At 40.4% G+C, this 12,674-nt stretch overlaps 1 protein-coding gene across 1 annotated transcript in view; it reads right to left on the reverse strand.

The window, feature by feature from the left end:
* pde10a (phosphodiesterase 10A) overlaps positions 1-12,674 on the reverse strand; it is a 46,991-nt gene that overhangs the window by 25,344 nt on the left and 8,973 nt on the right. The window contains exon 2 of the mRNA XM_083695137.1: positions 7,046-7,177. Coding sequence (XP_083551263.1) covers positions 7,046-7,177 — 132 coding nt within the window. The remainder of the gene's footprint in view (positions 1-7,045; positions 7,178-12,674) is intronic.

The following is a 12,674-nucleotide window of genomic DNA, read 5'->3' on the forward strand; positions in this document are numbered from 1 at the left end:
GGGACCACAGTCACCAAGAAAACCATTGGTAACACACTACACCGTAACGGATTGAAATCCTGCAGTGCCCGCAAGGTCCCCCTGCTCAAGAAGGCACATGTACAGGCCCATCTGAAGTTTGCCAATGAACACCTAAATGATTCAGAGAAGGCTTGGGAGAAGGTGATGTGGTCAGATGAGACCAAAATTGAACTCTTTGGCATAAATTCGACTCTTCGTGTTTGGAGGGAGAGAAATGCTGAATGCTACAATCCCAAGAACACCATCCCCACCGTCAAACACGGAGGTGGAAACATTATGCTTTGGGGTTGTTTCTCTGCTAAGGGTACAGGACGACTTCACTGCATTGAGGGGCCAATGGACGGGGCCATGTACCATAAGATCTTGGACGAGAACCTCCTTCCCTCAGCCAGAGCACTGAGGATGGGTCGTGGATGGGTCTTCCAGCATGACAATGACCCAAAACATATGTCCAAGGCAACAAAGGAGTGGCTCAAGAAGAAGCACACTAAGGTCATGGAGTGGCCTAGCTAGTCTCCAGACCTTAATCCTATCGAAAATTTGTGGAGGGAGCTGAAGCTTCGAGTTGCCAAGCAAAAGCCTTGAAACCTTCAGGATTTGGAGAGGATCTGTAAAGAGGAGTGGACCAAAATCCCTCCTGAGATGTGTGCAAACCTGGTGACCAACTATAAGAAACGTCTGACTTCTGTGCTTGCCAGCAAGGGTTTCTCCACCAAGTACTAAGTCATGTTTTGCTTGGGGATCAAATACTTATTTCCTTCAATCAAATGCAAATGAATTTATAACTTTATATAATGTGTTTTTTCTGGACTTCTTTGTTGATATTCTGTCTCTATTTGTTAAAATAAAAGTACCATAAAAATTATAGACCGCTCATTTCTTTGTAATTGGGCAAACTAACAAAATCAGCAGGGGATCAAATAATTATTTCCCCCACTGTGTATATATATATATATATATATATATATATATATATATATATATATAGGCAACAATTCATATTAGGTTGCAAAAGATTTCCTCATTAACAGAATCAATAATGAGTGGCAATGGGCTGAGAGGAGCACTTCTGTAAATGTACATCCTGTCATACACATCTTAACTGGGTCATTACATGTCAAATCATCCTGTCATACACATCTTAACTGGGTCATTACATGTCAAATCATCCTGTCATACACATCTTAACTGGGTCATTACATGTCAAATCATCCTGTCATACACATCTTAACTGGGTCATTACATGTCAAATCATCCTGTCATACACATCTTATGTCAAATCAATGGACAAAAGAGGATTTTGACAGCTACCATCTCAGATTGTTTTGAAATGGTTTCTGTCGTTAGAAACAGATAAGATAAGTATAGTACAATTGCTATGAGGTTAAAGTATAGATTGTCAACTTATTTATTTAAGGGTATTTGTGTACATGTTGGTTTCACCATTCAGAAATGTTTTATAGTCCCCTATTTAAGGGCACCAAAAATAATGGGAAAAATTAATAAAACGTCCAAATTAAGCACCTATGTTTAGTATTTGGTCGACAATCCTTTGCATGCAATAACTTCAATCTGTCCCATTACTTGTGCCCTGCAAAAGGGGGACTATGTATAAAAATGGTTGTCATTTCTAAATAGTGAAACCAATATGTGTACAGATACCCTCAAATAAAAGCTGAGAATGTCTACTTTTAACCTCATAGTATTTGTCAGATTTCAAATCCAAACTTTTTGAAGTATAGAACCAAAAGAATAAAAAATGCTTGACTGTCCCATTACAGTACTTACGCTGGTACAGTATGCATACGTTTTGGAAAGAGGAAGCATTTTGTCTTCTTTTAGCTCTATACTCCAACAGTTTGGATTGTTTGAAATCAAATCAAACAATTACTATGGGGTTAAAGTAGAGATTCTCAGGTTTAACTCAATGTTTTTTTCTTTCAGATTGGTTTCACAATTTAGAAAGTACTACATTTTTTCAACATACTCCCCCTATTTCAGGGCTCCAAAGAAAAAAATCATATAATGTCCAAATAAAGCACTCCTGTTTAGTATTTGGTCAACAATCCTTTGCATGCAATAATTGCCTGAAGTCTGTGACCCATTGACCCCACCAGACGCTAGGTATATTCTCTGGTGATGCTCTGCCAGGCCTGTAACTGCAGCCATCTTCAGTTGTTGTTTGTTTTTAGGTCTATTTTCCTTAATTCCCTCTTCAGCAATTGAATGCATGTTAAATTGGATTTAAATCTGGAGATTGATTTGGCCACTCTATAACTTTAAAATTTTTTGGCCCTGAAAAACTCTAATAATGATCTATTAATTCATATATGAATCCCACAAATGAAAATGGCCAATTTGGGTTCAGTTAGCTTTTCAGGGATTTCTACAATATCATGATGCAGGAATATTTCTCTTATCCTTTTCAAACTACAGAAATCATTTCAGAACAATCTAAGATGGTGGGGTGTGACTTCTTGGATTTGACATGGAATGACCCAACTGTCAGACAGTCAACAGTTAGACACATGCAAACACCCGCACTAATGTACAGACAGACACACAGATAGACAGACATGCATGCTCACAGCTCATATGCACACACACATACACACACACTGTAAGCAAACAACCCTGTACAACACACACACACACACACACACACACACAGTTATATAATGTTCTGTATGAGGTCTGTAGTCTGAGGCAGATGGTGAGTGCAGTGGCAACAGAATGAGCAAGTTAGGCATCACATGACCAATGACCAAAGGGCTAGCCGGAGAGACTGACTGCTTCCTGGAAGCAGCAACTTATGCAGCAGCACTAATAGACAGCACAACAGAGGTCACATGACACTGGGGTCTGAGAGGTCACATTTCATAGTAAAAGACCATAGGTCAAATACGTTTCATCTCTGTTTCCCATATGAAACAATACTTTTGAGTTTTGCATATATAATAATAATAATAATAATAATATTATATGCCATTTAGCTGACGCTTTTATCCAAAGCGACTTACATTGCAGTGAGTGCATACATTTTTCAATAACAAAACCTAAATGGACACTCTCCCTCTAACAGGTCAACCACCATTTAGACTCCTTCAGTCTGCTGTTGCAGATGATGGTCTGGTTTAAACTAAAAAAATAAACTAAAAAAAAAAAGACCACTCTCAGAACACAGTTCACAGCTGGACAGAGAGGGCTAAAGTGAGAACTGGAGGGGGAGGGGGACCAAGGTTTATCAAGGGGGCCAGTCCCAGTGGTCTTATACCACCACAGGAAGTGGAGTTTAAGAGATATTGCCATTATGACGCAAAGCCAAGCCCCCAGAGAGACGTGTGGCATAATGAGAGGGCTGTCAAGCTGATTACTCATGTTTTCATAAGGCCTGGCTGACAGTCAGCCTGCCTCTCTCTCTTCAGTGGACAGCCAGCTTCAGTACATTTACAGCTACAGCAGTACCTACTGGCCACAGGACCACCACCTCCCATCTTTAACTACCAAAAAGACTGAATGCTTGGTAAACATATAAACATGGTAAACTACGTTTATTTAAATAAAAAAAAGTTATACATCAAGCGGAAGTAGGAGAAATATGTTGTACTTTTAATTATTATATCACATTGAAGACAAAGGCTACAGTATACAGTATCATCAGTTGATTGTCATAAATAAAGAACGACATTGGGTATTTTGAGATATAATTAATTCTGCAATATGAATATGGAACAGAAGTAATGCTGTGTCATAATCTCACATGATGTGTAACCTTGCCTGGATTCTGAAAAGTCAGGAGTATACGAAAGTGGAGCTCTGACGACCAGGATTTGACACCAACCTGTATGCAAACAACTTGAAAAGGCACAAGATGAAAAACTGACTTGCAATTATGACTGTAGACACACAGAGGCCTTCATCTTTGACCCATTTGGCTAGCATTTCAACACTCGTATTGTTCCTAATAGCTCCCTCTTCCAATAGGGTAAACTGGGAATCACACTCTTTTCTCCCACTGCGCCTGTGGCTCCCTATCTCTCCTATAGAGCCATGACCTGCTATGTGAACATTAACGCTCTGTTACTCTTTCATCAATTAATGACAAAGATGACAACTACTCTAATTGAGGTATTTAGAAGTCATGTTCACCATTATCAAGGGGTATACATATTAGGGATGCACTGACACCACTTTTTCATTACTGATACTGGGTACTGAACTTTGAGCACCGGCCGATACAGAGTACTGATCTAATAAAAGGCTCTTTTTCTAAAATGTGAAATGCTACTGCCACCCCTCGAAACACTCTCCTTGCAAATTTTGCAACAAGCTGTTTTACTGGTGGCTGTCTCAAGCGTGAAGTAATTCTGGACCGCAGACATGGTTGTTACCATGGTTGTTATCAGACATGGTTGTTACCATGGTTGTTATCAGACATGGTTGTTACTGGCGTCACCGCACTCGTGTGTCATCTCAGCTGCGCAGCAGTCAGTCGACGACGTGCGTGTTTGGCAGGTTTTTACAGTTTGTGCCGTGGCGTTGGATCGGTAATTCACATTCCCTATCTCAGATTCCCGATCCAGCATTTTAAGCCTGATACCAATGCTCAGTCATTAGAGATCGGTGCATCTCTAATAAATATAATTATTATCAAATGAAATATAAATATTTAAAATGACTGGAAATCTTGCAGACAGGCTTTAATAGTTGGTGTTGAAGACAAACAGAGCGGTTGTTCATCGTAGATATAATGGTTGACCTTTGTCTTCTTAGGGGGACTTTAGTTCCAGGTCTCATGTGATAGTGCTGACGAGAGACACAGAAGCACAAGAGCCAAGAACCGCTCTTTCTGTTCTGTGGAGCCTTGGGCTTACCATGTGAACGTGTTCCCTGATCCAGTCTTTATCTCTGCCCAGGCACTGCATGTCTGTGTGTTTCACAGATTCATGTTACACAAAAAGAAAATAGCTTCTCTTAAATGCACTGCTGAAATTATTAGTTTATTTTATAGTATCATAGAGCATCGTAGTTTGGCTATGGCTTATCTGCATATTTAAATATATTTCAGTCAGGAACACTCACGCCTTCGTCCAGTTTATTGAATATAAAATGGTTATACAATTAGGCTTGGCGTATTTGGATGGCTCCACCCTTTGAGAGACCATACATCTATCAACCCCCCGATAGATCCAGACAGAGCAGAAGCAGGTGGAGGCTGGGGATGGTGGTCGGAACAAAAACAATAGCAACAATATTGTAGGCTACACAGAGGTGTATAGATTAACCACTTAAATAGGCTGCCATAGCAACATGTAACATGTGATTGTGTCAGGTGTAAACAGCTAGCAGCTAGAGTGTCCTGCCTGAACTAAGCTCGCTCCATTCCCGTATGTTGCCAGTGTCACTTGAATATACAATGATTGTATGACTATTGTAACCAAGTAAATAATCAACATATATTCTCTCAATAACATGTATGACAACAGTAGCCAACAACAGTAGCACGCCTGACATTATCTGACTGTATGATTGGACAGACTTTTATGTCTGACCAGGATCATTTACTGATTTCATTGACACACATTTCATTGAATCTATGGTTCAGAATGACACGTCAGAGAGGTGTGGAGCTTTGTCTGAACCAGGCCTCTACCCTCCCTACAAAGCTTCCCAGAGTATAGCACCCATCACCTGGTGCTACTGGGCTCTCTGCTTGCTCTGCAGGCCTCAATGCAAAAAGCAGCTTAAAAATTGGACAAATCCCTCCTCCACCAGCTCTCCTCATCGCCCCCAACCCCCCATATCCCAGCACACACCCCCCACCCCCCCTCGGCCCGCTGCATGTCCTTGGAGGTCGGTTCTGACGTCAGCAGCTGAACTGGGCCATGTGCCAGCCCTGTGGGCCCTTGATGGATGTGGTTGGTCTGTGAAACAGGCCGCTGTGTTGAGCGCAGACTCAACTTGGCCTGCTCAAACGCGTATAATGACCTGCAAAAACCCGACAGGCCCTCTCTACCTCTCTTTCTTTCACATGCTCTCTCACAATTAAAGTAGACATACATGAGAGTGAATTAATGATTTGCACTAAAAATGGGTGGAAATTAAAATAGCACCAACAGGGAGACATTCAGGTCCTGGCTAACGTGCTGGATCAATTGGGCTTGTTTTTTTTTTTTGTTTTTTTTTAATTCTGGCAAAACTAAACATGGAATCAGTCCCCCTTCATAAGTTTACTGTAACTCCCTTTACTATACAGTACCAGTCAAAAGTGTGGACACACCTTCTCATTCAATGGTTTTTCTTCATTTTTTAAATTATTTTCTACATTGTAGATTAATATTGAAGACATCAAAACTATGAAGGAACACATATGGAATTATGTAGTAAACAAAAAAGTGTTAAACAAACCAGAATATGTTTTATATTTTAGATTCTTCAAAGTAGCCACCTTTTGCTTTGATGACAGCTTTGCACACTCTTGGCAAGGTGTGTCCAAACTTTTGACTGGTACTGTACGTCTGATCATATCATATGGTAAGTGGGTATAAAAAATATCATCAGTCATATAGTCAGTTATTCAAAAAAGAAAATATTCAGAAACTTGGTTATTCTGATATATTTTTTAATTCTGGCATGTTCTACTCTTTAAGATATATTTTGTCTTTTGGTGCTGCAGCCTACTTTATCAACTGTAGTGAAAAAAGACAGCCAGAATTCTCAAATCAAATATTTCCTTATTACAAGATATGCAAGAAATATCTAAATTGAGAGAGGTGGCCATCTTTTTGTTCTGATAAACAAAACTTTTCACACAGCATTTAAACTCTTCCACATACCTTGCTGTTTAAAACATTGATGTGTGCAGCATATGTGGCAAAATTAAAGTTCATTTAGACCTTTTGTCCACTCATAGAGAAAAATAGTATTTCAATATTATAATATCATTAGAAACGTAATTTTACAGCCCTTTCACAATTCCATACATCAACCATGCTCCACTAAGATGGTGACCAAGTGGTTTTACCTGCAAGCCTGCTGCTGTTCTTCCTGCTCAGCCATCTGTCCACCGTCTCTGCACTCACGCTCTCAGACACAAACTCATCCAGCATCTGGGGGTGCAGGGAGAGGTAGGCCTTCACTTTCTCATCCGTCAGACCTGCAAAACAAGAGAGAACATGCAGTCATTCTCTGATTCATTTACTTTTCACTGAGAGAGAAAGTAAGTATTAGCTATTAGTACAGTATTGGCTATTTCAAATGCAATTTTGTCAAATAGTTTGACAGTATTCATCATGATTCTTCATGACTCTATTTCTCCATAGTAGGGTGAGTGTGACAGTGGTGGCAGTGGTGAGTGGTGCAGGCTGTACCACGCAATGCCTGCTGGGAGCTCCTAGGGAACACGACTAGCTAAATGTTTACTGTAGTGTTGTGTCTCCAGGGAGAATAGCCCCCAACAGAGGCAGAGGAAGGTAAAGAAGAAGGACTCGATTGTGCTTAACAGGCAATTAGGTTCTTGAGAGCTTGCTAAGTGCTGCTGTTTATTGTCTTTGTTGTCAGGGAAAACAGCCATTTGCAAAGCCATCAGGTAACATGGTTTTTAATGTACCCGTTGGTGTCTGTACTCTCCAATGGAGCACCACACTTCACTGACAGGCTGCATCATGGGTAATCATCAGAGGCCTTGATGGGTAATCCAAAACATGGAGGAGGAAGGGTTCTTTTTCATTATGGAGATGGAGGTTATCAGGCTTGGGTTAGTAAAGTGGTGGTCATGTCCCATGTCTCTCAAAACAAACACTATCAAGTGACTACATGTGTAACTTAGCCTCTCAAGAAATCCTGAGACCTATGATCAATCACTGGATGGATGTGATGTTCAGTATAGCTAACAGATGAAACAAAGACATAGAGTGCATGTAAATATTACACTATTAAGCAATACATACTACAAACAGTTTATTTCAATCAGATAAGATACAGTATCATGGTTGAAAGATAGCAATTGTAGGAAGTTCCAAGTAAAATGGGCAGTCCTAAACACTTTTATACCATATTCTCACGAGGCGCCTGGATATTAGGAGCATCTGTAGACTCCCTTTATGTATGAACCACAGAAGGACACACAGCTGGGAGGCATGTGTCCTGTCCTCACACACACACCGACACCGACACACACAAACACACGCCCCAAGTCAGACAGATGGAGAAAAAGCAGAGGACGTGTGAGTGGGGTCTCTGTCTGGAAGCCCACATGACTCTAAGTAGTGAGAGGGCTACAGACTGTTTTGGACATCAACAAACAACAAAAGACAAAAGAATGGCAAAGGCTATATTCTTTAATCACCAAAACCAAACCAGATGTGTGAGAGATGGCCACTTCTATGTAGTCTTATAAAAGATTTAGCCACATTCCACCTTGTTACCACCTGAAAAACTGTATTTCAACTTAAAGTACAGACTCAAAGTCAGATAAGATGATAAATAGTGATAGTGTTTGTTTTGTGTGTCTGTCTGAAGAGTGAGGGGCTAAGAGCTCCTCAGGCAGGCACATGGAGCGGAGGGAGGGGGTGCTGCCGACTGACGCTGTCCAGACACGAGACTCTTCAGGAGCGGAACGTCTCACGAGACTCTCAGCCAGTGCTGACGCACATAAGCAGAGTGTACAGCTTCATAAATCAGAGGCAGTGGGTGGGGTGGGGTGGGGGAGCTAAAAGGTACACAGAGACACACAAAGAGAGAGAAAAGGGGAGAAAAAAAGATAGACCCTTACAACTTTGTCCTGTTTGAGACACAAAACAGGCATTGTCACAATACTAAATAAGACTGCACACTATACAGGTATGTGTATATTTTGTGTAAGTGAACCTCTGAAATAGTAAATTATATCAAAACAGATTATGAATATGGTGCTGTTTGAACCACAACAAATGTCTGTATACACAACAAGAGCTGTGCGAGTGTCATGACAACGTTCATTCATAACCAAGTAAAGGTTCTACCAGGAAATGGCTTGCCCTCATCCTTTTTATTCTGTGGATTTTGTGTGGATTTCTTAAGCCTACACTGCTATTAAAGGAAAGATACACTGCTTTTAAAGGAAAGATACACTGCTATTAAAGGAAAGATACACTGCTATTAAAGGATGGATGGTTTATGTTTATGAAAAAAATTAGCATTTTCACTGTCCCATATCTCTTTGTGCTATAGATCACAGCTCTGAGGAAGTGGATCTGGACTGGAGTAGACTGTGCAGGAGAGGAGTAAGATAAATGTTCCCTGTTTTCGGGGAATCTGCCTCGTGTTTCTGGTCACCGTGGTTCCATACTGGTCATTCTTAAATCGAACCTGAGTCAAAAGTCATGGTGCTCCAATCTCCACCAGGTGGTGTAGTCAAGCTCTTTTATGACACAAATGTCTTTCAATGAATACAGAGCGACCTCTGATCTGCTTACAATGTACTTTAAGAGTATATGCCCTCCCAATAATATGGACCACCTTGTCTAGGCTAGTTACATTTAGGCTAGTTATGGGTCGATGGAGATGCATGATATTCATTTTTGCCATGCCTCATTTTAATTTTCCCAACCACTAAAACAGAGCAGAACCATAGAGTGCTACTGCTGTCCCTCTATGAACCCTGACTGACCCTCTCACCCTCTCAAACCAAAATCTGTTTTACCCATTCAATCCCACAGATTCTAGAACACCTAACCCCCACACCAACTTCCATCTATGCCCCAGAGCCTTTCATACAATTGGCCACTTATATTCTTTAAATAGCAACCAAAATATCAGTGGCCAAATCACATGCAACATCATCAAAGTTCCCCAGCGAATCACATGGCACGGGTATCACAACAACAAGTTGCGGCTACAGCCTCACACCACAAAGTACACACGTCTCCAAGCTGCCAACCTCGTTCCCACTTCGCCACGCTCTGAGCAATTATCATAAGATAGTTTTCAATCCATTATTTCTAAGAAAAGAGCTGAAGGCACGATGTTGTGTTCTTTGACGAACACTATTTTTATGAAGTTGCCAAGACAAAGAGAGATTTATAGGGAGTATATTTTCCATTTTTAATTAAATGACAAAGACAGCTTTGAGAAAACGTGTGAAAAAAAGCCCTGACAAGTTAGGGCCCAGAAACAGATGAAATGCACACACACTGTATTATGCATACATTACCCATTAATTTGAACAAAGACAACAAACTAATCCTTGTTGATTCCTCTGGAGCATAGTGGCAGCTCAAATCTTTCTGGACAGGTCTTTTCTGAAATTCTGGGTGCTGAGGGGCAGTTCCCTATAAAAGGACTCATGAGGACCAAAATGCGAAATTCATCAAAGTATATCAAATTGTGTGTCAAATGAAAGCTAAGAGTCTATATGTTTGGGAAATGAAGTGAGAAATACATTTCTCAACCATCACCCATCATAATAATAGGGATAAGCAAAGGCTTTGACTTCTGGTCAAACATATGGAAAAGCATCTAAGAAGAATCTACCAGAAAAAGTATTTAAAAGGTGTTTAGAAACACATTAAACCTCATTAATGTTCAAGTATAGACCCCAGTCAACTAATATCAACACTTATATTTCGTTTTTAGGACATGGTTTGGCTTCTGTAAGTTTAAGAATCATTGCCCAGTCAACAGGTCATTCTGTTATCTAAAACTATTATATAAAATAAAATATAAAATATTTTCAAATGTCTCATGAAAAGTGAGGATAATGAGAGTTAACAAAAGTATAGGTAGACTTACCAAGTATTTGTAGTGTTTTTACTAAAATCGATTTAGTTTATGAATTAATAAGTGATCGGTAATGGAATTACTGAAATTGAATTGACTACATATATTTATTGTACAGGTTGTACAGAACCTAAAAGGGTTCTTCGGCTGTCCCTGTCAGATTCTGTGTAGAACCCTTTTCACAGAGGGTTCTACATGGAACGCAAAAGGGTTCTACATGTCACTAAAAAGGATTCCAAAAGGGTTCTTCCGCAGGGACAGCCAAAAAACAGTGGGAAGTCACACAGTAGTAGTTACAAACCACTGCATCAACATCCTCACCATGCGCTACATCAACATCCTCATCTCATGCTCCAATAAATGGAGACTTCATTGTTGTCGAGTACAGTGGGGAAAGCAAAGCCAGCAAATCACACATATATATGGTACAAGTAACTTCCATTGAGAATGATGACATACATGTAGCACACTTCTACAAAAAGGACAACAAAGGATTTATCTTCATCATTAAAGAGTGCAATGACATATGGTGTGGTGTCCCTAAGACAGATTCTTAGGATCCTTCCCACACCGGTTGCAGACAATAAAGAACGTTTTCATTTTGCAGATTTGGCAAACTTGGAGCAGATTGGGTGTCTCTGTATGTGTCTGCACATGACGTAGGCCTACTTGTATTTTATAAATTAAAAAGAAAATGAGAGTGTCTATTGTACATGTCTGCCTTTGTGTCCCTAATTTGTCTACATCATCATCATCTAAAGAATGACATTCAAATCCAGAAATGATGCACTTCTTTAGGGAACCCATTTAGTCATTCTGTTACCGGATGTAAACCCACTTCACTTACTGTAGCTCAACAACCAAAAGAGATACAGTTAGGTCCATATATATTTTGACTCTTGACACATGAATATGGGCTTAAAGTACCGACTCTCAGCTTTAATTTGAGGGTATTCACATCCAAATTGGAGGAAGGGTTTAGGAATTACAGCTCTTGTATATGTAGCCCCCTCTTTTTCAAGGGACCAAAAGTAATTGGACAATTGACTCAAAAGCTGTTTCATGGACAGGTGTGGGCTATTCCTTCGTTATTTCTTTATCACTTAAGCAGGTAAAAGGTCTGAGTTGATTCCAAGTGTGGTATTTGCATTTGGAAGCTGTTGCTGTGAACACACAACATGCGGTCAAAGGAGCTCTCTATGCAAGTGAAACAGGCCATCCTTAGGCTGCAAAAACACTGGAGAGATAGTGGCAACATTAGGAGTGGCCAAATCAACATTTTGGTACATTCTGAGGAAAAAAGAACGCACTGGTGAGCTCGGCAACACAAAAAGCCTGGATGTCCATGGAAGACAACAGTGGTGGATGATCACAGGATCCTTCACATGGTAAAGAAAAACCCCTTCACAACATCCAGCCAAGTGAAGAACACTCTCTAGAGGGTAGGCATATCATTATCCAAGTCTACCATAAAAAGAAGAGTTCACGAGAGCAAATACAGAGGGTTCACCACAAGATGCAAACCATTCATAAGCCTCAAGAATAGAAAGGCCAGATTAGACTTTGCCAAAAAACATCTAAAAAAGCCAGCCCAGTTCTGGAACAGCATTCTTTGGACAGACGAAACTAAAATCAACCTGTACCAGAATGAAGGGAAGAAAAAAGTATGGAGAAGGCTTGGAACTGCTCATGATCTGAAGCATACCACATCATCTGTAAAACACGGTGAGGCAGGGTGATGGCATGGGCATGCATGGCTTCCAATGGCACTGGGTCACTAGTGTTTATTGATGATGTGCAAGATGAATTCTGAAGTGTTTAGGGATATACTGTCTGCTCAGATTCAGCCAAGTTCAGCAAAGTTGATTGGATGGCACTTCACAGTACAGATGGAC

This window comes from Argentina silus, assembly GCF_951799395.1.
Source record: "Argentina silus genome assembly, chromosome: X".
NCBI lineage: Eukaryota > Metazoa > Chordata > Actinopteri > Argentiniformes > Argentinidae > Argentina > Argentina silus.